The 26,243-nt window shown below is 45.0% G+C and overlaps 3 protein-coding genes and 1 pseudogene across 3 annotated transcripts; 3 read left to right on the top strand and 1 right to left on the bottom strand.

Moving 5' to 3' along the window:
- Positions 1 to 22,549, top strand: INTS7 (Integrator complex subunit 7). Its single transcript, XM_073076373.1, has 17 exons — positions 1 to 188; positions 677 to 1,091; positions 1,421 to 1,533; positions 1,930 to 2,063; positions 2,524 to 2,712; positions 3,098 to 3,255; positions 4,560 to 4,686; positions 4,908 to 5,089; positions 5,827 to 6,012; positions 6,492 to 6,622; positions 16,781 to 17,028; positions 17,967 to 18,115; positions 19,115 to 19,313; positions 20,301 to 20,506; positions 21,109 to 21,187; positions 21,557 to 21,751; positions 22,410 to 22,549. The coding sequence occupies exons 1-17, from the start codon at positions 101 to 103 to the stop codon at positions 22,464 to 22,466; spliced, it is 2,856 nt and encodes a 951-aa protein (XP_072932474.1). The 5' UTR covers positions 1 to 100; the 3' UTR covers positions 22,467 to 22,549.
- On the top strand, positions 9,852 to 12,876 carry LOC140745110 (uncharacterized). The gene is made up of 4 exons (XM_073076882.1): positions 9,852 to 11,028; positions 11,149 to 11,393; positions 12,174 to 12,356; positions 12,790 to 12,876. Exons 1-4 carry the CDS (start codon positions 9,852 to 9,854, stop codon positions 12,874 to 12,876), a joined length of 1,692 nt encoding a protein of 563 aa, XP_072932983.1.
- On the bottom strand, positions 13,663 to 15,403 carry LOC140744731 (solute carrier family 41 member 1 pseudogene; annotated as a pseudogene).
- An 827-nt stretch (positions 22,550 to 23,376) lies between the features above and the next one.
- Positions 23,377 to 26,225, top strand: LOC140744730 (tsukushi-like). The gene is made up of 2 exons (XM_073076371.1): positions 23,377 to 24,643; positions 25,948 to 26,225. The coding sequence occupies exons 1-2, from the start codon at positions 23,562 to 23,564 to the stop codon at positions 26,171 to 26,173; spliced, it is 1,308 nt and encodes a 435-aa protein (XP_072932472.1). The 5' UTR covers positions 23,377 to 23,561; the 3' UTR covers positions 26,174 to 26,225.
- The last annotated feature ends 18 nt before the right edge of the window (positions 26,226 to 26,243 follow it).

Here is a 26,243-nt window from a genome sequence, read left to right as displayed (position 1 = left end):
TTTAAGTTGCATTTGGTGCAGGCGGCGTTCGGGCGTTTATTTTTATTCCGTTTTTATCTCAAACATCAACTATTAAAATTCACACCGCATTTAAAAAGCAATGATTGGAGTCAGAATGAATACATTTAATGATAACTCGGGCGAACCGGAGCAAGATGCTAACTCGGCTCTTACGGAGCTGGACAAAGGTATGCGTCCTCTGAAGGGGCAACATATCCAACTTGTGCTGTAGATAGCAATGTTATTCACTTCTATATGCCCATTTTAAATGTTCGGGACGCAGACATACCTAAGATTTTCCTAGTAAAGTGTATAGTAAGACAGATACATGAAGAGTTCTAATTAAGTCCTCAGGGGTAGCTTATAGCTATGTATTTGTGAGCAACCTTAAATATAACTCCAATTCTATTATTAAAGCATAATTTATGTCCTTGAGCTGCAGTCAATAACACCTAAGCAGCACCTAACAGTCAACATTTACTACAGATGAAATGATAAACTTGTTTGTTACTTCAATTATAAAAAATACATTATTAGTACCAATGTATTCTCATTGAAATCAGGTAGAACTTAGTGTTAACCAGTGTTGGATTAGGTTGTATGAGCTATTGACTATACTGTTACTATTTTGTATACCAAATCAAATGTTAACATAAATATTTTCACTTTCTTTAAGGTCTAAGATCAGGAAAAGTCGGTGAACAATGTGAAGCTATCGTCCGCTTCCCACGCCTGTTTGAGAAGTACCCATTCCCAATATTGATCAACTCGTCTTTCCTAAAACTGGCCGACATATTCCGCATGGGCAACAACTTCTTACGACTCTGGGTACTACGGGTCTGTCAGCAAAGTGAGAAGCATTTAGACAAGATTTTGAATGTGGACGAGTTTTTGAGACGGGTTTTCAGTGTTCTACATTCAAATGACCCTGTAGCGAGAGCATTGGCTTTGAGGACGTTGGGAGCAGTTGCCGGGATTATACCGGAGAGGCAGAATGTCCATCATGCTATCAGGAGAGGGCTGGACAGCCATGATAATGTTGAGGTGGATGCTGCTATCTATGCTACTACAAGATTTGCTGCTCACTCTAAGTAAGTAAATTGTATTTGTTGCCTACAAACATATTTGCTGTTTGATATGAATATAATAATCAATTCCACTTATAATTGTAGACTATTTCATTCTGCAACAAAAACTACCACAAGATAAAGCAGAATAATACACTCCAAACTGCTAGTCCGGCCTGAAGTTGTTGCGAGAAGGTGTAATCATACAATTTGCTATGGTGATGCAATTCATATCTATATTCAGAGCGGACTAGCAGTTTTATGTGGACACTACTACTATACTACACTCAAGTTTTTGTTTTTATATTCCTTGAATTAGCCCTAAATTAATATTAATTCTGTATTTATTTCAGTACATTTGCAGTGGCAATGTGCAACAAGTTATCTGATATGGTAGAGTGTGAGAGCACTGGTGCTGAGCGTAGATCCAAATTGGTGCGTGCATTAAGGACAGTGCATGGTGGAGGTAAGCAAAAGATTCTCATTCATTTAATAAAAGAAAACAATAATAAAACATTACAAATTGTGTATTGAGCACTAAGGACGTGCTGACAATATATTTGATGTTAACCACACATAAAACTTCACAAAAGAATTTGATTGGTATGTTCCATGCCAAACTTCAAATCCACTCTGAAGTTAATGCCTGCAGGTCGTGCGTCAGAGAGCCAATGTTGTCAAACACAAACACAAATATATACTCTGTAGCAAAAGTAACGGGACACTAAAGCAGCTATGTACAGGTGAGCGAAAGCGGGCAGCAGACAATTTGAAACATTTTAATACATTCTAAAATAGTCTATATGTATGATGGTTCCAGTGTTATATTGTATTGTGGCTAATGAGTCCTATTAATCAACAGCTGTTCGTGCTGAAGGTGTGTTGAAGTTGCTCCGCTCCCTACTGGAGCGGTTCCCGTCGTCGAGCTCCGTCCGCGCCGCCATCACCGCGCTCACGGCGATCGCCGCGGACACTGTGGTCCATGTTCCCGATCAGGTAGTAACATCATTGATCTGTCATCAGACTATACTTAAAATAATTTTAACTTTTGTGAAGCAAGACCTCACAATGTTTATTTTTGCTGAATTTTACTGTTTAATGATGATTTTACTTCTAAATTAGAAGGTTGATGGTGAGAATGATATTAGAATGTGATCTAAAAGTCTACCCGAAATTTTAAAATAGGAGCTAAAATTAATGGAAGCCTGGGTTATAATAACTGTCATTCTGGTTTACTGTGTAACATATTCTGGGTACAATCTATAATCAGATAAACATTTAGGTATCAATGACTAAGGATTTTTGTTATGTAAGCTCTTTTACAGTTTGAAATATCTTATACCATAATTTATCTACTATTTCCCATAATATAATAACTATTATAGAACACAGTCACATTTATTCAGTTAAAACAGTAGTTGGTTTTCAGCTTTTCTATTAAGATTCATATTTCCAGGTGGAATTGCTCCTGAGCATAGCAATGAACGACGCCCGCTCCGCAGTGCGGCGTGCCGCGCTACTCGGTCTGAAGAAGCTGGCAGAGCACGCAGCGCTCTGGCCTGCTGAGTGCATCCAGGACCTTGTGCGAGCGGCTACTGATAGCCAGGATCCTGAGCATACCATGCTTTGTTTGCAAGTTATGCAGGTATAGTTTTATTTCAATAGACTTGGACTTTCAACCTTTAATATTTTTTTTGATATACAACAATGTAAAATATACAACTTTTATATGTTATGGGATTGTAAATTATGTGGATGTGTGTAATCAACATTTAAGTGAATGAATTGAACTATATGGTGTAAACATACATCTTCTGAATTCGGAATTACAATAGGGTCAACATGCCTCTACAATTCATTCATACAAGATTGCTAACAATGGTCGAGCATGCCTATTAAGTTATTATCATCATATTAAGTTAAACCATGATATGATAAGAGCTAGGTTTATAAGCGCCCCCCTTGAGATCAGAATAATTCGGATGGACCACCCCTTAGCAATAACGTTGATTCCATTGCCCATTCACCAGATCCTGGTCCGCTGCCCAGCGATATGTGCGGCGGCGGGTAGCCCGCGACGCGGCGAGCCCTCTGCGCTGCGGCAGTTCTGCGCCGACGCCGCGCTCAGCCTCGACCTCGCGCAGGCCGCCACCGCCGCCGACGCGCTCACCGCCATCGTCGTGCACTGGTGAGGCTCGCGCTGAGACGGCGCCGCTGTCCCAGCTCCCGGTCCGCGCTGCGGCAGTTCTGCGCCGACGCCGCGCTCAGCCTCGACCTCGCGCAGGCCGCCACCGCCGCCGACGCGCTCACCGCCATCGTCGTGCACTGGTGAGGCTCGCGCTGAGACGGCGCCGCTGTCCCAGCTCCCGGTCCGCGCTGCGGCAGTTCTGCGCCGACGCCGCGCTCAGCCTCGACCTCGCGCAGGCCGCCACCGCCGCCGACGCGCTCACCGCCATCGTCGTGCACTGGTGAGGCTCGCGCTGAGACGGCGCCGCTGTCCCAGCTCCCGGTCCGCGCTGCGGCAGTTCTGCGCCGACGCCGCGCTCAGCCTCGACCTCGCGCAGGCCGCCACCGCCGCCGACGCGCTCACCGCCATCGTCGTGCACTGGTGAGGCTCGCGCTGAGACGGCGCCGCTGTCCCAGCTCCCGGTCCGCGCTGCGGCAGTTCTGCGCCGACGCCGCGCTCAGCCTCGACCTCGCGCAGGCCGCCACCGCCGCCGACGCGCTCACCGCCATCGTCGTGCACTGGTGAGGCTCGCGCTGAGACGGCGCCGCTGTCCCAGCTCCCGGTCCGCGCTGCGGCAGTTCTGCGCCGACGCCGCGCTCAGCCTCGACCTCGCGCAGGCCGCCACCGCCGCCGACGCGCTCACCGCCATCGTCGTGCACTGGTGAGGCTCGCGCTGAGACGGCGCCGCTGTCCCAGCTCCCGGTCCGCGCTGCGGCAGTTCTGCGCCGACGCCGCGCTCAGCCTCGACCTCGCGCAGGCCGCCACCGCCGCCGACGCGCTCACCGCCATCGTCGTGCACTGGTGAGGCTCGCGCTGAGACGGCGCCGCTGTCCCAGCTCCCGGTCCGCGCTGCGGCAGTTCTGCGCCGACGCCGCGCTCAGCCTCGACCTCGCGCAGGCCGCCACCGCCGCCGACGCGCTCACCGCCATCGTCGTGCACTGGTGAGGCTCGCGCTGAGACGGCGCCGCTGTCCCAGCTCCCGGTCCGCGCTGCGGCAGTTCTGCGCCGACGCCGCGCTCAGCCTCGACCTCGCGCAGGCCGCCACCGCCGCCGACGCGCTCACCGCCATCGTCGTGCACTGGTGAGGCTCGCGCTGAGACGGCGCCGCTGTCCCAGCTCCCGGTCCGCGCTGCGGCAGTTCTGCGCCGACGCCGCGCTCAGCCTCGACCTCGCCAACAGGCTCAACTATACTTAATAATACACACAAATGCGCTTTCCTACACGTGAAATCTAAAATATTTTTTTCAATGAATTTTTCTTTACAGCTATGAAGAGAACTTACCAGTGGAAGGATCGGATCTTATGCTGGCCCTGGAGTCCTTGGTCATCGCCACTGGAATGCCCAATGTTTTGAACAGTATCAAGCCATTAAGACTGGTCCTTAGGTGTTTGGTAAGTGATAATTGATAAATAAAATTGTTTTAAGTAATAATCTCTGTATAATTCAATTTTATACATAAGTTAATCTCAAACTTCATTATTTAAATACCAATAAAAATAAACTTTCTCATTGCACGTTAAATCTTGATACAAATTACTGTTAGAAGTAGGTGTGGTGGTGCTACCTCCAAGTTGGTTGGTATGGTTCGACCATATTGGTTCTCTTTTCCCAGGTGCGCTTAAGCGCGGTGCAGCCGGCACTGTTCGCGGCGCGCACGGCGGGCGTGCTGGGCGGGCAGCTGGGCGGCTCGGACTCGCTGCGCCGCGCCGCGCTGCTTGAGGCGCTCGCGGCACTGGGCGGCGCCCACGCTGCGCCCGCCCGCCCTGCGCTGCACGCCGCGCTCGACGCTGCTAGGTGAGTGTGTTGAGTGTGTGCTCGGCGGCGCCCACGCTGCGCCCGCCCGCCCTGCGCTGCACGCCGCGCTCGACGCTGCTAGGTGAGTGTGTTGATTGAGATTGACGCGGCGTGCACGTCGTGTATGCTGGGCGGGGCGAACACGCGCCTGCCAATTCCGCGCCACACACTACCAGGATGCTGTGTCGTGTAAGTTTTAAACGGACAGCTCAAACTGGTGTATTAAAGGTGGTAGAACCCTGTGTGGTTCGACTCCGGCGGCACCACCGCCACACCTATTTCTACCTAATAACAGCAGTGTTAGGCGCTGCTGTGTTCCGGTTTGAAGGGTGTGGTCAAGTAGGAATATCTAATCCTATCTGGGGTTGATTACAGATGTCCATGGGCGGCAGTAGCCACTTACCATCAGGTGGACTGCATGCTCGTCTGCTACTCTTATATTATAAAATAATAACGCACGCCATCACGCTGGGCGAAATGCATGCCGCACATATGCTCTCTGTCCCTCACAGAGAGGGAGTAGAGGACAGTAGAGGACAAAAATAATTAACGTGAAATGATCATTGAACAATATATACGAGTAATTCGACAAAATAAAATAGGGAATTTTTAGCAAAAGAAAATAAAAATATTCGTAATCAATAGTAGTTACACTTTTTGTTTCAATTTAATTATATTAAAAAAAGACAATTTATTGTATTGCAAATAATACTTACAAGGCATTCTCTCCTACCCAGACTATCTCCGCCAGAGGACAGCGAAGGAGGCACAACACTAGTGCTGCTATGCACTGTGGTGTTCCAAGAGCGCGCGGCGACTGCGCTCACGATGCGGCTGCGGCCCGCGTGGCAGGCGCGCGTGTTAGACGCCGTGTACAGAGCGGATGGGTGGACGAGATACAGAGTTGCTAGGGCGGCGCTACGGTAAGATATGAGATCAAATTTAATTATTTTTATTATGAAACATAGATACGGTGTAAATTTTCGCTGACGATGCGGTTGCGACCCGCGTAGCAGGCGCGCGTGTTAGACGCCGTGTACAGAGCGGATGGGTAGACGAGATACAGAGTCGCTAGGGCGGCGCTACGGTGAGATATTAATTAAAAAGTAAATAATTTTAATGTGAAATATGATGTAAGGTTTCACTAAGTTTTGCAGTCCTTCATATTCTAGCCACAGATGAGCATATGAAAGAAAGAAAAAAGAAATAAATAATTAGGGATGAAAGAAAAAATTGGCCACTAGCAAGGGAGTGCTCCATACAAATTTCAAGCGTCTACCTATTACTGTTCAGGAGATAGAGCCGGCAGACGGACTGACAGCGGAGGCTTGTGGACTAGAGGAGCCCTGTGCTCGACAGTGGGACAGTAACGGTTGTTGACGTCAATATTCCCATGTTGCAGCTACGCGCACCACTCGCTGGCGGCGGAGCTGCTGCGGCGGCTGGCGGACGACGCGCCCAGCGAGAGCGCCGCGCGCTGGTTCACGGCGCTGCACCGCGCCGCCGCCGCCGACGCCGCGCTCGCCCGGGACGGTACGTTGTGTGGGGCGGGGTCGCTGCGGCGCTGGCGGACGACGCGCCCAGCGAGAGCGCCGCGCGCTGGTTCACGGCGCTGCACCGCGCCGCCGCCGCCGACGCCGCGCTCGCCCGGGACGGTACGTTGTGTGGGGCGGGGTCGCTGCGGCGCTGGCGGACGACGCGCCCAGCGAGAGCGCCGCGCGCTGGTTCACGGCGCTGCACCGCGCCGCCGCCGCCGACGCCGCGCTCGCCCGGGACGGTACGTTGTGTGGGGCGGGGTCGCTGCGGCGCTGGCGGACGACGCGCCCAGCGAGAGCGCCGCGCGCTGGTTCACGGCGCTGCACCGCGCCGCCGCCGCCGACGCCGCGCTCGCCCGGGACGGTACGTTGTGTGGGGCGGGGTCGCTGCGGCGCTGGCGGACGACGCGCCCAGCGAGAGCGCCGCGCGCTGGTTCACGGCGCTGCACCGCGCCGCCGCCGCCGACGCCGCGCTCGCCCGGGACGGTACGTTGTGTGGGGCGGGGTCGCTGCGGCGCTGGCGGACGACGCGCCCAGCGAGAGCGCCGCGCGCTGGTTCACGGCGCTGCACCGCGCCGCCGCCGCCGACGCCGCGCTCGCCCGGGACGGTACGTTGTGTGGGGCGGGGTCGCTGCGGCGCTGGCGGACGACGCGCCCAGCGAGAGCGCCGCGCGCTGGTTCACGGCGCTGCACCGCGCCGCCGCCGCCGACGCCGCGCTCGCCCGGGACGGTACGTTGTGTGGGGCGGGGTCGCTGCGGCGCTGGCGGACGACGCGCCCAGCGAGAGCGCCGCGCGCTGGTTCACGGCGCTGCACCGCGCCGCCGCCGCCGACGCCGCGCTCGCCCGGGACGGTACGTTGTGTGGGGCGGGGTCGCTGCGGCGCTGGCGGACGACGCGCCCAGCGAGAGCGCCGCGCGCTGGTTCACGGCGCTGCACCGCGCCGCCGCCGCCGACGCCGCGCTCGCCCGGGACGGTACGTTGTGTGGGGCGGGGTCGCTGCGGCGCTGGCGGACGACGCGCCCAGCGAGAGCGCCGCGCGCTGGTTCACGGCGCTGCACCGCGCCGCCGCCGCCGACGCCGCGCTCGCCCGGGACGGTACGTTGTGTGGGGCGGGGTCGCTGCGGCGCTGGCGGACGACGCGCCCAGCGAGAGCGCCGCGCGCTGGTTCACGGCGCTGCACCGCGCCGCCGCCGCCGACGCCGCGCTCGCCCGGGACGGTACGTTGTGTGGGGCGGGGTCGCTGCGGCGCTGGCGGACGACGCGCCCAGCGAGAGCGCCGCGCGCTGGTTCACGGCGCTGCACCGCGCCGCCGCCGCCGACGCCGCGCTCGCCCGGGACGGTACGTTGTGTGGGGCGGGGTCGCTGCGGCGCTGGCGGACGACGCGCCCAGCGAGAGCGCCGCGCGCTGGTTCACGGCGCTGCACCGCGCCGCCGCCGCCGACGCCGCGCTCGCCCGGGACGGTACGTTGTGTGGGGCGGGGTCGCTGCGGCGCTGGCGGACGACGCGCCCAGCGAGAGCGCCGCGCGCTGGTTCACGGCGCTGCACCGCGCCGCCGCCGCCGACGCCGCGCTCGCCCGGGACGGTACGTTGTGTGGGGCGGGGTCGCTGCGGCGCTGGCGGACGACGCGCCCAGCGAGAGCGCCGCGCGCTGGTTCACGGCGCTGCACCGCGCCGCCGCCGCCGACGCCGCGCTCGCCCGGGACGGTACGTTGTGTGGGGCGGGGTCGCTGCGGCGCTGGCGGACGACGCGCCCAGCGAGAGCGCCGCGCGCTGGTTCACGGCGCTGCACCGCGCCGCCGCCGCCGACGCCGCGCTCGCCCGGGACGGTACGTTGTGTGGGGCGGGGTCGCTGCGGCGCTGGCGGACGACGCGCCCAGCGAGAGCGCCGCGCGCTGGTTCACGGCGCTGCACCGCGCCGCCGCCGCCGACGCCGCGCTCGCCCAAGACGGTACGTTGTGTGGGGCGGGGTCGCTGCGGCCCGGAGCCGCGCAGGCGCTGGCGGACGACGCGCCCAGCGAGAGCGTGGGGACCGTAGTTGAGGACGAAGTTACGTGCGAAGTTACGTTACGAAGTTTCGGAAGTAATCCACACTTACGCATAAACATACATCCGTACATATATTCAAAAGTCCGAAACGTTGTCAACACTTTCCGAAGCCGTAATCTCGTTCGAAACTCATATTTCCTAATTTTACGCGCGACATCTGTAGGCTCGTACAAATGATTCCTACTATTAGGAACGGTATCTGTTTTTTTTTATTTCGAATGTTTCCTATATTAGATTTATACTTTTATAAAAAAATACCATTTTCAATTCCTTGGCACGTCATATTACAATTATTGTTATTAAGATTAAATTAGGAGCAATCGAATGAAATATTGAAAAACATATCTCAAAAAATCTTTATTTAGTTTTCTTGAAAATATATCTTTATTTTACACTTCTTTAATAACTTTAATAATTATTATTTAAATACTATATAAATAATACAAATTCTACAATGTACAAAATTTCATAATATTTTTAACTTTTTACGAAATAAAATACGATCATCATTAATTACACAATTACTATGAATTAATGACATATTAATTGCGACATTAAGCAAACTTAACTACGAAAAAACTTACAGCTCTATGTCGGAAAGATAGATTGATGCTTTCTGGGGCGACGTTACACGTGTAAATAAGCATACTCGTCAATTTATATGGAAATCACAGATATAAACTTAAAATTTTACTTACAATAAATTATTTAATTAAATCCTAAACTTAACCAATAACATAAACAACATACATAACAGAGTCACTGTAGGCGACGCACTATTTACTTATTTATATTATTATTTTAGCGCAGAAGGATTTAATGTATTTTTCTTTTAATACGTTCTTATGTATATTGTTTTTTCTATGTCATTCCTTCCTTCAAACGTTGTCATTAAATTTTCATCGGTTCTTCTGGCTTTTTCTATTAATGTTCCTCAAAATTCCACTAAACCCTACTTTTCTACATGCCTATCACCTATAAAACTGGTCCTTCGTGCCTAATCTTACCACGACTATGTTTGATACTCCGCCTGGTGATAGGCTGATGGCTACTAAAAAGGAACTTAGTGAGCGCTTGGAAAGTGAGCATGTGGTTGCCGCGGGGAACAGTAATAGCAGACAAAGGGTTTGTACAAATGAAATGGTAACCTCACAAATCCCTTCACAACAAAATTTACCGATGCCATCAGATGTAAAATTAGAAGTTAAACGAGAGAATCTCGCCTCGGCGTCCGCGTTATCTATGGCAACGTCGTTTTCAAACGTAAGGCGCAAGCAGCTTGTGCTGGCCGCAGCTGAAGCCAAGGCGAAGATCCAACTAGACTTAATTGAGAAGAAACTAGAATATGATTTAGCTGCGGATGATTACGAATCAGAGATTCATGCGCCACATAGCAAACGTGCATCAAGATGTCGTTCGAATGCTAGCCGAGGTCATGATTGTAGCAGTAAATCACTGGTGAACGAGTGGATGGAGCAAAACGAGGTGCAGCAGTCGCCTATTCTACAAGCGGCAGCGACAGCGACGGAGGCAGCGCGGATACCTACAGTATACCCAATTCGTGCACAGGCTCAGGGCCCTCCTGTCGACAACATACTGCAGCTCGCGCATACATTGAAGGACATTATGGTAACTTCGTCTACTCAACAGGAAGAACGTTTACTCACACGATTATCTACACCGCGTGAACTACCCAGCTTTGATGGTGACTATATTGAGTGGTTGCACTTTAAAAGTGCATACGAGGAATCCACTCGTGTATGCCATTTTAGCGACTCTGAGAACTTGTGGCGTCTGAGAAGAGCCCTTAAAGGTGAAGCTAGGGAGACAGTAACGGAGCTGCTCATAGGTAACACTTCACCAGATGTTATTATGGAGGCATTACAATTGAGGTATGGCAATGCTGATATTATTATTCAACATCTCATCTCTCAAGTTAAGAAGCTCTCACCGCTACAAAATAATTATCAACACGACATAATAACATTTTCAATTAAAATAAGTAATTGTGTTGCAACCATACAGAGTTTACACAAACTTGACTATCTTCGTAGCCCAGAATTGTTAGCAGCGATATTAAACAAGCTACCTAATATATTGTTAAGCAAATATACTGATTACGCTTACACAAGAATGTCGTCCGATATGCCCAAACTCCAGCTCTTAGCGGCATTTTTGAAGAGGGAGGCTGAGATGGTTTCAGTTGTTGGTGTATCACAAGTGCGAGAGTTTAGAAAACAGCCTTTATCTTTAGAAACGCAACCTAATAAAAGGTTTGAAGATAAACATCGTCTTAGTGGCTACAATCGACCTGTATTTGCTACGGCCACGCGGGCTGAGAATCCTTGTAAACTTTGTAACTTTTGTAAAAAATCTATTCATTTGTTACCAGACTGTCGAGCGTTTAAAAGGGCTATGAGGAGAGATAGATGGAGATATGTCAAGACTAATAATCTATGCTATTGTTGTTTACTAGATAGACACGAAAGTAGTAGTTGCACCACTGCCGTGTGCAATATAAATAATTGTGGACTCCCTCATCATCACTTGTTGCACTACAATAAGCCTAGCGCCACGCAAACAACATCAGCTGCGGAGTGGGAGGAAGAGCCGTCACCATCACAACATGGTCAATGTGGACCATTGTCAACATTGGGCGAAACAGTGACTCACTCCCTCGTCCCCGCTACGCAAAGTACAGTATTACTTAAAATAGTTAAGGTAAATTTACGTGGGCCTAAAGGTATTGTAAGTACTTATGCTTTATTAGATGATGGCGCTTCTATTTCTATGATAGATAAGGGGTTAGTGCAGGAGTTAGGTCTTACGTCATCACAGAGTAGTTCTATTAAATTTATTGATGCCTTTGGTGTTGAAGTATTTCAATCGGACGCTCCGAAAATATGTACTAATATTAGTGGCTTTTATGATAATCAATGTTATGATGTAACTTTGAGGCAGGTTGAAAAATTAAATTTACCTAAACATAACTTGTCACCTATTAATGATATTAAATGTGGTCATTTGTTACCTATAAAAGATATTGTTTGTAAAGAATGCATAGTGCCTCGCCTGCTAATAGGGGAAGATAATTATTTTCTAATTGCGCCGTTACAAATTCGTCACGGTAACAAACAGGAACCTTATGCTACGAGATGCCGTTTGGGGTGGTGTATTCATGGTTGCCTTGGTCTCACTCACTCTTCCGTGAACGCACACACATTTCATCTCGCTCATTCCGAGGTGCACGAACATTCAACAGTTATTAATGAACTTAATGATTTAATTAAAAAATCCTTTGAGTTAGATTCCATTGGAGTATCGACCTTACGACGTGAGAATACGGCACATTCGAGAGCGGTACGTATTCTAGATGAAACTGCACGTCAAATAGGTAAGCAATGGGAGGTAGGTTTAGCCTTCGTCAAGGATGAATTCTGCATGCCTGACACCTATGATTATGCCCGTTCCAGGCTTACAGGTATTATGAAAAAAATTCAGGCAGACAGCAGTTATGGGGAGAGATACCAGAAGGAAGTGCGGAAGCTCTTCGACCAGGGCTACGCTCGAGAACTAGATGAGTCAGAACTTTCGGCTAGTCACATTTGGTATCTGGCTCATTTTGGGGTTATGAATCCCAATAAACCCGAGAAACTAAGGTTAGTATTTGACTGTGCGGGAAAGGTAAAAGGTGTTTGTTTAAATGATTTCCTTCTTACCAGCCCTGATTTAAATAATTCTTTATCAGGAATTATGTTACTTTTTCCGGAACATAAAATTGTTGAAACGGGGGATTTTAAAGAATTTTTAAAACAAATAATTCATACAGTAATCGAATGTAATTATATTACATTAATACTAGCAACGGCTAGGGTATTACTTTTCATTAGAAAATGTCAGCGAAAAGAGTACGCCTTAGACATTTCTCTAATGAAGGAGGCAGAGGACCTACTGATAAATAAGTGCCAAAGCGATAGTTTTGGTACCGAATTGTCTCTCCGACGTGTGGCAGCATGGCGTGGCATGCCTCAGGTAATTATTTCAGATAACGGAACCAACCTTCGAGGCGCCGATACAGAGCTGAGACGTAACATAGCCGAGATTGACACGGTGTCAGTTCGGGAGGCTGGAGCCGTACGCGGCGTGGATTGGCGCTTCATTCCGCCAGGTGCTCTTGAGATGGGAGGCAGCTGGGAGCGGATGATTCGAACAGTTAAGTCTTCCCTGAAGGTTATTTTGAAGGAACGCGCACCTCACTCAGATACTTTGTCTACGCTATTAGCTGAAGTAGAGGCCTTGGTTAACAGTCGGCCCATCACACGTGTGTCGAGTGACCCCTACTATCCTGAGGCGCTTACGCCCAATTATTTTTTGATTGGAACATCTTCTACTAGCCCTCAGTTTGGTAAGTATGACGACTCTGACTTATGTCTACGAAAAAGATGGCGAGTTGCACAGAGACTAGAGGACATGTTCTGGGTTCGCTGGTTGAAAGAATATTTACCAACTTTACTGCCACGTCAAAAATGGACACAAGAAGCTAGATCCCTTGAGGTAGGTGATTACGTTATTCTTACCGAGTCTAATCAAGAGAGAGGTCACTGGCGTCACGGAGTAGTGAGTGCGACCCATCCAGCTAGGGATGGACGCGTTCGAATAGTAGATGTGCGTACACGCACAGGCGTACTGCGTAGGCCGGTGACACGCGTCGCCTTACTATCACCACGGGAATGTAGTGCTATTTAGCTAGCACTAAGGAGGCAGATATTGTAGGCGACGCACTATTTACTTATTTATATTATTATTTTAGCGCAGAAGGATTTAATGTATTTTTCTTTTAATACGTTCTTATGTATATTGTTTTTTCTATGTCATTCCTTCCTTCAAACGTTGTCATTAAATTTTCATCGGTTCTTCTGGCTTTTTCTATTAATGTTCCTCAAAATTCCACTAAACCCTACTTTTCTACATGCCTATCACCTATAGTCACTATAATAAGTCTACAAATTTGAGATTAACAAAACAATTTTACACTATAGATTCAACAATAAATCTTTACATATAAGTTAAGGTACCAATGCACTATCCGTACTTGAATCACCTGGACCATACAGCATATAAAAAGCTAGACCAAGGAACGCTGTACCTAGCAAATCTCCCAACGCAGTCAAGTACGGAATAGCCGAGTTATCCGGATCTATATCCAGCTTCCACATCAAAACTACTATATAATGACTTAATATCAACAAAAGGAACACTTGTAGAAACGCAGCGCACATGTAGGTTAGAATAAATAGTGGCGTGATGACCACGTCGGTATCTCCAGCCTTTATAGCGGCTATCGAGTATACGAATATTAACTGGCAAGGAATAACCATGAAGAGTAACAGTTTAGTCGTACTACTCAGAACGGAGCCATCGTACCGTCCAGTGTGGAAGGCAGTTGACAGCCGCGAAGCGTGCACCGCTACCATATTGCCCCCTATACCATTTATGACCAATTGAAATACTGCTATGCCTGTGTAATTCGACATGGTGTAGTCTAATATCAGCCCCCCAGCACTACTTATAACCATAGCGGATAGTACAGGAATCCAGCCTTCATTCAGAGCTCTGTTGGTGAATTGGTTCTTCCAAGCCACATACCCACAAATAGGCACCAGTGCAGCTCCAAGTACTATTATTATCGGGGCAAAAATCAAGCTAGTGTCGATGTAAAGTACCATTGATATCGATGCCAGGAGTGCTAGAGTCGTCAAGTCTCCCAAACTGGCCGCTATGGGCGTCGCAACGTTGTCGGGGTCTATATTCAGTTTCTTGGACAGCACCACAACGCCAATCATAATGAGTCCCAACACGAAACTTGCTAACGAAGCCGTGAGAACACTCGAAGCGCATAATAACAAGCCGTGACTGACTGAGAACTCGCCGGCAGGTATCCATCCGATAATCACAGCCACCATCGACGCCAGAAATCCCACTAGCACTGCCTGACACTGAATGAGACACAGGTTACCGATCATCAAACTGCTTAAGTGTTTGTCTAAGTGCCCAAGATGCGCGTGGGTCGCGAGTCGGGATGCTAACGTCATCTCCAAGTTGCCCTTGAGCCCTAGTAACGCTGGCACAAGGATATACACTTCAGACACTTCGACGAACACATTCCAGTGTTGCACATCGTCTAGCAGCAAGCTAGCTGCCACCATGCCGAAGCCCGCGAGCATGAACGACCCGAACATTTGAACTCCTTCCATCCAAGGATTCGTTTTTCCATGTTTCAAGTCTAATTTGTCGTCGTCGTTAATAAGAAGATAGTTTTCCGAGCCCATTTTGGCCAGTCCGCCGCTCATCGCACCACGTTTTTTACTGAAACTATATTCGCACTTCACATCAAGATATCTAATCATTTTTTATCTATTAACTCATAATTACAGAACCACGTACTTATGATGTCGATACAGGCCTTTAAAAAACCGCTAAAACAAGTACACTAATGTTGACAACTTGTTGCTATTTATTAGTCGTTATCGTGTTACAATATTATCTAAAAAAGTTATCTACATATAATACAAATATAAAAATTCAAGTGTCTGTCCGCGATATCAAGATAATACCCACTTCTAAGCCTGTACTATCGTAAATCAGTAATCTGCTTTTAAAATATTCGCTTGTCTGTCATGCTAATCTTGAAAATAGGCGAATCAAGTTTTGACGGGTTTTTCTGTCAAAAATGGAAGATTGTAGAGTAGACACCAGAGAAAAAAATAGTTATACTTTTTATTATATTGATCTGTAATCAACTCTATATAGAACTTGGGTTATATCTGATAGCGATCACAGATGCGTAGCCTATCTTGAGGCCTAAGTTGATCGCTTTATATGTAAGCTAGGTGGCATCCATACCCTCCTACCGAAACTCAAGATTTATAATACAAGAGTAGCGGACGAGCATGCAGTCCATCTGATGGTAAGTGGCTACTGCCGCTCATAAATATCTGCTTCACGGTAGAAAAAAGCATGGGAGTGGTTGCTCCCGGTACGTTTGAAATATCTTTTATATCTTTCATATATCTTTAAAAAGCAATCACATATATTTATAAATGAACAGTTTCATGAATCTGTATATATAATTTAATGTGGTATGTATTCATATTGATGATAGGGGAACTATGTAAATATTATTTCCACATATTTAGCATAATGATGTTTTATCTACAAGGGTATTTGTAGAATGTCGCTCAATGATTATGTTCCTATTAACTGTTTCATAAATTGCATTGGTTGTACATTTTTTAAGTTGTTTTATATTTGAGGTTGTTGTGCAATATGTATTTAAAACCTCATTAAGGAACTTTAACCACAATCAAAAATATTTAATTTACATTTTATGTTGCGAAGCGATTTTTATGTTTTTTGAAGAAGATTTTTATGTTGTACTTTTTTGAGTGATTAATTTGCGTGAATGAATATTTTACTTTTATCTTTTTTTAACGCAAGTAAAGCCTTTTGAAGACGGTATCACGTCACATTTTTTTATCATATAGAAAATAAATTTATTTTAGATGTAGCTTGAAACATATTTCATAAGTGCTTGTTATCAAATATTGTGTTTGTTGATATGTTTGTGCAAGTATTGTCCTGTAAGTGCTTGTCGTGTCTATTGTACAAATTTGTCTATGACTGACTACAAGCAAAACAAACGCGGTTGTGTAATGCAATGTGATCATTATGCAACATTTAGATATTTGTTTAATTCAGATGAATAGAAGTGAAAAGAGTATGTGAATACACCACTCGAGCGTATTCGCCATGAATAAATTTTGTATTTGTTCTCAGCTAGGAGTTATTAGTTATAAATTATTAAGTGGATTGTTTGCGGTGCGGTATTTTTAACTCTGATATATGGCTATTATTAATAAATCTATCCATTGTTTTGCTCACCAAAGATCGATATATGACAATTTTTTGATACTAGATATTGTCAAATTTTGATCTTGGGTAGGTAAAAAATAAATTGATTATTAATAACGCGCGTAAATCAATCTATCCACTTTTGCCTACCAAAGTTAGACACAATTTCTAATAGGCAAAATCAATCAATGTGTCAGGTATAAACGGTCTGGAGGAGGCGAGCGCGGGGTGGCAGGCGTGCAGCGAGGCGTGTCTGTGCGCGCTGGCGGGCGCGGCCGGCGCCGTCTGCGCGGGCGGCTGCAGCGGCTGCGGCGCCTGCGCCCCGCTCGCGCCCGCCTGGGCCGCCGCCCGCGCGCGCGGGCTGCGGGCGCTAGCCGCTACTGCCGCGGCGGCGAGGGCGCTGTGCGTGCACCCGCCGCCGGCTGTAGCCGCTGCACACGCTAGGGTGAGTAATATGTATTGTGTAGCCGCTCGCGTCCGCCTGGGCCGTCGCGCGCGTACGTGGGTTGAGAGCGTTAGCGGCTACTGCTGCTGCGGCGAGGGCGCTGTGCGTGCACCCACCGCCGGCTGTCGCCGCTGCACATGCTAGGGTGAGTGTTGTGTAGCTGCTCTCACCGGTTGGGATGGGAGGAGGCCATGCATTCACCCGCTGCCAGCTATCGCTGTTAGGCATGTTAGTGTGAATATATGTAGATAGTTAATTGTATCAGGCGTTACTTTGCGGAAATCGCATGGATTTTGGAGTAGTTTTAATCTTAACTTAATAATATATGTAGATTGTGGGCAATATTTGCTAGTCTACTCTTGTGACGACTACCACTGCACTGAATTGAGTGTATCAATCAGATTTTAATTCAGTCGCCCGCTTTCGCTACCGCGTACATTAGAAACCACGCGCTTGTTTACAGCGCTGTAGTGTATATTTGTGTTGTCTGAAGCTGAAATTAAATTTGCTGTTGTCTACAAAGGTAGGCTAATGAAAATCTTTCTAATAAAATATCGAAAAAATAAGTGAAGAACATGTCAATTACATATAAATAACTTCATGGTACAGTCTAGCTTATAGCCCTATAAATTAAGCTCTGTAATACCTCCTAACTAGTATTGGTCTCATAATTAGCCCGCTTTTATTACACGGCTAAACAAAGATCTAAAATTGACCGAAAATCAAAATGCTCGTACTAGCTAGTTTAGTTTGCGTCTTTTTAAATCAAGCCTCATAATTCCCTTGATTTCAGCATCATAAATAACCCATTTTTAATGTCATAAATGAACGAAAGTTTAATTTGTCGACAAACAAAAAAAAAATTAACTATACCTATCTATATAATGATGGTAATATGTGCAATATGAAATAACAACTGTACCACATATACTCCGCAGGCGGCGCGCGACCCAGCGTCCAAGGCGGGCGTGTGCGCGAGTGCGCTGCGCAGCGCGGCGCGCGCGCTGGCGGGCGCGGCGGCGCGCTACGCCGCCATCGCGCGCACCGCCTTCCACGCGGACGACGCCACGCTCAACCATCTATACATGTATCCTTTGGAGCTACGACACTGATCCTTGGAGACTATACGGTTTTCGATGTCTCCGTCTGCTTTAACATCTTACAATGTTACTTACCGTACTCCTCCGAAACGGCTTTACCGATTTTCACCAAATTTTATGTGCATATTCAGTAGGTCTGAGAATCGGCTACTATCTATTTTTTTATACCCCTAAATGATAAGGGTTATTCACCCTTAACTTTTTTTATTTATATGGCAACACAACATTTGCCGGGTCAGGTAGTTAAGTATAAAATATCCAATTTTTCAAACAAAATTTAATAATATTCCGAAAATAACGGGTTTTTTTAAGTCCTACTTTTGATGCGTCGGAAGTAAAATCTTACTTATTTTGCATTGCTTGACGCCATCGCGCACACCGCCTTCCGCGCGGACGACGCTACGCTCAATCATCCCTACATGTATCTTTTGTAGCGATGTCGCGAATGATTCACTATTGTACGTTGGTCGACCTCGGTATAAATGCTAATAAAGTGATTATTCACTCGCAGCCCACACTAACACTCCCTCTATTTTGAGTGCCATAGACGCACGTCACGTGAGTCTTCATGGTCGGAATATAATGTAATATTACAAAAAAGCGAGATTTTTTGAAGTCATAGTTCTTTTGGTGCGTTAGGAACTGTGACAGATTATGAGCATTTTTCAAACATGTTTTTAGCGAGAGATAAAAAGCATCATTAGGAAATCCCCAGCGCCCGTTATTAATAATCAATTTATCCAATGCCTACCAGAAATCGATCAAATTTCGATCTTTAGTAAGAAAATTTTATTGAACTAATTATTAATAAGCAGTGTAAATGAATAGACAATAGAATGCACATCAATATTCAAATAATAACCTCCAATAAAATTATATTACCATATGAAGAGATGAAGATAAGTACCATACCTACGTCTTGTATTTACAAGACCTTTATTTACCTCTTGTATTGTTATTAAGGAATTCCTTAACACACACAACAGCTCACAGCACATATACAACCAGTTCGCGCAATTCCTGGACCGCATCACGTCGTGCCAGCAAGAGCCGCCCGAGTTGATAAAGGAAATGCGCCCCAAAACGCTGGAAGAAACTATCGCGTTGGCGCCCTCGGTCGCGCTATCTAAGATTTCGGCCAAGCTGTTCGATAATCCTACCACAGCACCGGGGATCACTCATCGGGTGAGCTTACTAACGAGTATAAATCATTTCGTTACAAACGAGTTAGGTTTAAGATTTAGTAAAATTGTTAGGAGTGAATCGGAATAGTTTGAGGCAGTCAAATGTGATCACATGGTCATACTAGATGCTTAAATATATGTTTTTAATTGTTTTTTTGCTACCCTGGGTTTTGCGTAATGGAAATGACAAAACCATTTCGACTGCTTCTCTTACTATTGGAAAGTACATTTGGCTCTCTAAGCCTAGTGTGACGTCATATATTTAACAATTTAATATCTAGAAATTATTAAAATTTAGCAGTTTCTCAATTATTTTTATCTTCATTAAAATTATTATCTATACCTCGTAGATAAGTTACATTTGAAACGTGACGTTATGAAATTTAGGAATCCTCCCCACCGCTTGTCACACACTATCACACTTCGTCGACCTTCTCCGTCCTTATAGACGGGTGACGTAATTTATTGGTGATGCCCAAGAAAACTTTCATAGCATTCAGTAGTATTAGTACGTCATCTATTGTTATAGATTCCGTTTCTAGTATTGTAATATTAGTATTTTTTTTATAATGTAGCAGTAGCAGACGAGCATGAAGTCAATCTGATGGTAGGTAAGTGGTTACTGCCACTCGCGGACATCTTTAATCAACCCCAAATAGGATTATATATATCTGAGTTTGGCCACAGATACGTCATTATCCCTAAGGGATAAGTTAAAATAAGTCTTATTGTCTTATTACATCCTTTAAACCAGAACACAGCAGTGCTTAACATTGCTGTTATAAGGCAGAAATAAGTGTGACGGTGGTGTTGCCGGAGTCGGACCTCAAAGGGTTCTACCACCTTTAAAAGCAAATACTACGGATAGTCACCAGGGGGAGCGGGTTAAAAAATTATAAAAACGTGTCACATTGTATGGGTACGTTCCCTAATACTGACTTCAAGAATTACAGAAAGTTACAGCACCTGTTGATGCTCGTGTGTTCAGCACGCGGAGGCGGTGCTGGCGGCGGTGCGCGCGTGCGCGGCGGGCGCGGCGTGGGCGCGCGGCGCGGCGGGCGGCGGCGGCGGCGCGCGCTGCCGCGTGGCGCTCTCGCCGGCGTGGCGCGCGCCGCCCGCCGACCACGCCGCCGCGCTGCCGCTCGCGCACCGCCTCGCGCTCAAGCTGGAGGGCGTTGTGCTGCCGCTGCCCGGGTGAGATGAGCGGCGAGAACTGTGGAGATAGTGGTTGATGAGTTTCAGTGGTGGCTTCGACTGTTTTAATAGTAGCTGCCAGCTTTCAGCTGCTTCGACGGTCGAGACAGTGGCTCTCGACTGTCAGCGGCGGCTACGACTGTCACAACACTAGCTCGGCCGAAAGTCGGCACTTACAGCAGTGACTACGAGTGTCTCACCTGTGGCTACCGACTTTCAGCGGTGGAATAGCTACCTCCTTACAGCTTATCCTAAAGATGCTTCGATTATTCCAAATCAATTTTCTTTGCTATAAATACAATTATAGATTTTACACATTCACAACCTCACACTTTTGAGTTTTGACCATGACCACATACAAAAATAAATATACAAACACAGATACAGAACATAAATCTTACTTCACCATTTAGATATCTGTTTGCCCAAGGATCGAACCGGGATTTTGTGATAAATCGATATGGTGAATGATCCGCTAAACGCGTCGTCGATACTTTACCTATCTACACAGTCTCACTGATGTATTTTTTATTCCACAATATTTTTTAAATAAACACTACTTCCTTAAGAAAGCAATAGTATATTAAAAATATTCTTTGCAGTAAAAAGAAGCACCAGCGTCAAGTGAAAGCCGTGCAGATAACCGTAACGGCAACATTACACCCAAAAACAAATGAAAAGGTAGGAAATTAATTACATTTCATCATTTGATTAAAAATAATACTTTTATTCAAATATAACTCCTGATAACTTAATACAGTTAAAAATTATCAAAAGCACAATTGAAAAAATTAAAGTTCTGATACCTTAATACACCTTAATATACCACTTCTGATAACTTAATACAGATAAAAATTGATCAAGAGCACAATTTATATTTTTTCTTATTTGGTATTATGTTTGTCCATGGTTCTTAAAAATAATTGGCGTAATATGTTGCTACTTCACTTAAAATCTTCAATCACTTGAAATTTTTGACTTTTTTCACCTTCGTACACCCCCTTAAAATGTCTATGGTCTCATTAATGAAAGTTCCCCTTAACTACTCAGACAGTGGAGCTGACAAACATCCCGCCAGTAATGACAGCGGTGCAGACCGTAACACCAGTTCGGGACTTCTTCTCCGCTCAGCAGTTAGTCAGCGTGAGCGTGCCGGGCACTTACACTGTTGCGGCACACGCGGCATTTGTTGATGCGGCTGGTGAACTGTGGAACACGGGACCCAGGACTGCTATTGTTATTAAGGTGAATTACTACTTTCATAGTTCCAGCATAGTCCTCAGGGTTAGCAGCGCATGTGGCCGACCTCAGATAGGAATCTAATATTATCTGTGATTGATAACAGTGGTCCATGGGCGGCAGTAGCCACTTACCATCAGGTGAAGTGCATGCTCGTCTGCTACTTCTATTTTATAAAAAAAGATAGAGTTGGCTATAATGCCGCTAGACTCTACCTCGGCCGTGACGTCAGTTCGCGACTTCTCCGCTTAGCAGTTTGTCAGCGTGAGCGTGCCCGGCACTTACACTGTTGCGGCACACGCGGCATTCGTCGATGCTGCTGGTGAACTGTGAAACACGGGGCCGAGGACTGCTATTGTTATTAAGGTGATCATGGTTAAAGATATAGTTGAAGGTAGAACCCTTTGTGGTTCGACTCCGACGGCACCACCGCCACACCTATTTCTGCCTTATAACAGCTGTGTTAAGTGCTGCTGTGTTATAGTTTGAAGGGTGTGGTAAGGGAGACATACTAAGTGATCATCAACCACCATGGTTAATGATACAATTGTATGCATCAACCACCGACATACCAACCATCAAAAACCTTCTACACTATACCCAGAAACATTGCCACAAACCTACCTATGCACACAGCTGGTTATAACTGTCACGTTTGTTACAGGCTCATGAAGATCCTACTACGAAAGGCAACGCTCAATCAGGCCGTGGAAGATTTTAATCAAGAAGTGATGAATATTAGCAATTAACCCCATGTAATGTATCGTATAAACGTATGTTAATAAATCATTATAAATATTTAAATTTGTTTTTTATTTCAAAATCGTTTATGTATCAATAAATTATTAAAACATGAAAAAAAAACGTACGACATACAATTTCTATTTTATCCTTACGAATTCACCTTCCACAAGTTGCCGAAAGATGGCGCTAGACTGTCCTGAATCGCGATAATGAACTTTTCTAAATATCTTTCATAAAAACAATCTCCGGTATAAAACTACGTTGTGAGAACTTTGCCACTGAAACTGATTGAAAAATAATCAATGCTTTACGTGGGGAACGTGCGAAGAAAATTACCATTCCACGTAACATAAAAGACTTAAAAATTAAATCTTACATGTCTAAATTTATAATTACGCTTACTAAATGATACAGAAAATAAAAATAATTTTATTCGTAACGTAATGTTGGAAATAAGTGAATCCATTAGAAGGGAACTTATAATATTGTGCTCACAAAAATTGTTTGAAGTGACTGTGAAGTGAAGAGTCACTGCAAATAAATTTCATTTCTATTGAACAAAGTAGCGTAAATAACTTTTTGCCATTTACGTATGATTAGTATTACATAGACACAAGTAACTACTGATGTCTGGAAGTCTGGAACTTCCTATATAGGTTACTATGGAACTCTGGCAGTGAAATTGTAAGAAGCGAATGATTAGTGATGTGTTATTTATGATTTGATCCGAAATAAATATAGTGTTTTCGCCAGTTCTTTTTTTAATACTTAACAAAATTTGAAAATTTATCATAACGTCATATAAAAAGTCAATTATCCAATTTAATCACATTGCCGTGATTCGATTTTCGATATCATCGGAACCTCTTATCACATCCCTAACTCTTAGTCACTTTTACTACCAAAGTAAGACAGACAAGGTTTAAACAAAGTGTTCTAAGTAACATTTTACCATCATAGCTGAGTACAAAGAAATGATACTTATCGTATCTCAAACTGATAGTCAATTTGATAGTGTTCATGATTGCTGCGCAAACGCAACACAGTACTGCCAAAAGTGTTCTTAACAGAAATGCATGTCATATTTGTTTACGTCCTAATTGGCCTAGTTTACAAAATTGAAAGTCTGACATTCTGTGATGATCAAAAATGTGTGTGTTTAAACAAAAACGAAGGCTTAAAAATATCTTGTTCATCTCATTCTACAGTGCTTGCTGCAAATTATACTTTATCCGATAATGTGACGACTTTAGATTTATCTCGGAACAATTTGACTCGCATACAACGACCACTCGTCTCGGATACTCTAATCGAGTTATTGTTAAATAGTAATCAAATTGAAGAAATAGCTAACGATACGTTACGTTTACCATCGCTAAAAATATTAGATCTGAGTCATAATAACCTTAAATTTATACATAAAGATACATTTTCACAGATAAATAATTTAGAATGTCTTAATTTAACTAACAACAAATTTAATGCGTTCGGAAACATCAATTTTTATTATCTAAAAAAATTACAGGAAATTGTTTTCGATGACAATAATATCGGACCAAGCTTAGAAAACCATAGCCTATTCGAAGGAGGACTTCAGTTAACTAAAGAAATACAAAGCATATCTTTACGAAATGTAAATTTAACCGCTAATAATAAGCATGTTTTCTTAGATGCACGTGAACATTTAAAAAAACTGATTTTATCTCATAATAATATGACTGATTTTATCGACTTACCAGATAAATTAGTATACTTAGATTTATCAAGTAACCCCATAAAACGTATACCACGTGATGTCTTTATTTTTACGACTGATCTAAGCGTACTAAAACTTAATAATATACTCATAGAGGAAGTGCAGGGCTTTGCATTTTTCTATTTATGCTCTCTTCATCACTTAGAGTTAGAGAAAAACCGTAATTTAAAGCAGTTCAGTCCTCTTGCATGGGGTAGAGTAATAGTGAAGGACCAAATAGACTTGTTTGTAAACAATTTGACATTAAGAGGATCGAACTTAACATCTTTAGACGTAAAAATGGCGGGAATATTCAAAAAAATCAAACGAGTTGATTTGCGAGACAACCCTTGGATTTGCGACTGCAGAATTGCTTGGCTACAAGAAATTGAAATACCAGAAGAATTGATGGACTTCCGGTAAGCAATTTATCACTCGATCTTCAACTTTACAAAAATGTTCTTTGTTTGGTGCAAATTATACTTTATTTTTGTTCGGCATAGATTAGTAAAGATACTTCGCCGCCTTGAAATTGAATGAAACCACAAACGGCTTATTTTAGTAAGTTCTTTTTTTGAATAAGAAGAAAATAATTTTTATTTTTGACATTTACACACTTAAATGTTTTAACTAAAATAAATTAAAGTAATATAAAAAAATAATGAAATAATATAACTTTATTTTAAATTAAATATAAAAAGCTACATCTAAATTGCTGTCCCTGGGATGAGTTCCCAGAATGCTGGCAACATTCCCTCGTTGGATAGCGAGGCTAATTCGCTGTCCGAGGTATGTGCCAGGCTGGCACTGCCAGCTCTCTGGTCATTCGTTGACTCTATCAACCGTTTGGACAGATGCTTAAAAATAATCTAGCATTGGAACCCCACGGCCCCAATGTTTCAACACCAAATGGCAGAAATATGTAGTCTTTAATAAGATCTGCATATTTCTGCAACTTGCGAATTTCAGCGTCGGTTGCCACGACACCGGCTGCCCTGGAAGATATGTGAATATGAGAAGGTGCCAGTGTGTCCACGCAAGTAGCGTCCCACACAAGACACCTTCCATTCTTCCAGGGAATAAGGGTTAAACCATCAGGCTTCTTGCCATCGTTACGTACTAAACCATTCGGCTCTAATTGAGCCGGTACGTTAGCAGTGACAAGACTTGAATCCTTGACAAATAAAAACATTTTTAGATAAAATTTACGAATAAATAACTAATTTACGTAATTTACGTAATAAATAAATAATTATTTCAAATATTTTAGGGACATTTTAGCGCGGAGACGTGGAAAAACTTTTTTACGCAACTATTTCAATTCTCAAAATTGGGTACATTTTCTTGTTAGGAGTGAGTGATCTTTACTAATCTATGGTGTTCGGATGGACCAATAAAATAATATGTTATGGTTACTTATCTATGGTTATGGTCTCATAAACAAAGAAGTCCTAGCATAATAATATACTTTTTATTAAAATAATAATGACTGAGTTTCTCCTATCATCTTCACTGGAGTTTAAATTAAAAGGACCAACAATTTAATATTCAGTAAGACAGGAATGAAAGAGGGAAAATATCCTACCTCCCAAAATAATTTAAATAAAAATAGGAAATTAAGTAATTTGTACTCGAATTAAACATTGTTTAACTATGTTGTGGGTGTTTAATATTATTAAGTCCTCCTGGTGGATTTTTATAACAAAAGGTCTGTCTTCTGCAGATGTTCGTCACCGAGTAACTTGTTCAACAGAAGAATACACGAAGTCAATTCTACAGAATTCATCTGTGAAGAAGAGAAGATTTCAGAAGAGTCGAACCCTATTATTACCATCGCCATTTACTGCATTCTTCTAACTTTTGCTGTTTTAATGATGTACTTCTTCATATTCTCCGCTAAACCCTTTTTGTATCGGCAGTTGCCCCTTGAATTTCCGCGCACACCATAAATATTGTATGATAGTGTATATATTTTTAGTAAATAATGTACTTAAATCGTAATCAGATTTTTATTGTTTA

This window comes from Epargyreus clarus, unplaced genomic scaffold (genome assembly GCF_041222505.1).
Source record: "Epargyreus clarus isolate Ecla_fem2 unplaced genomic scaffold, WU_Ecla_fem_2.2 ptg000009l, whole genome shotgun sequence".
Classification (NCBI taxonomy): Eukaryota; Metazoa; Arthropoda; class Insecta; order Lepidoptera; family Hesperiidae; genus Epargyreus; species Epargyreus clarus.
The sequence above is the reverse complement of the archived record's forward strand: the minus strand, read 5'-3'. Positions and strand labels throughout refer to the sequence as shown.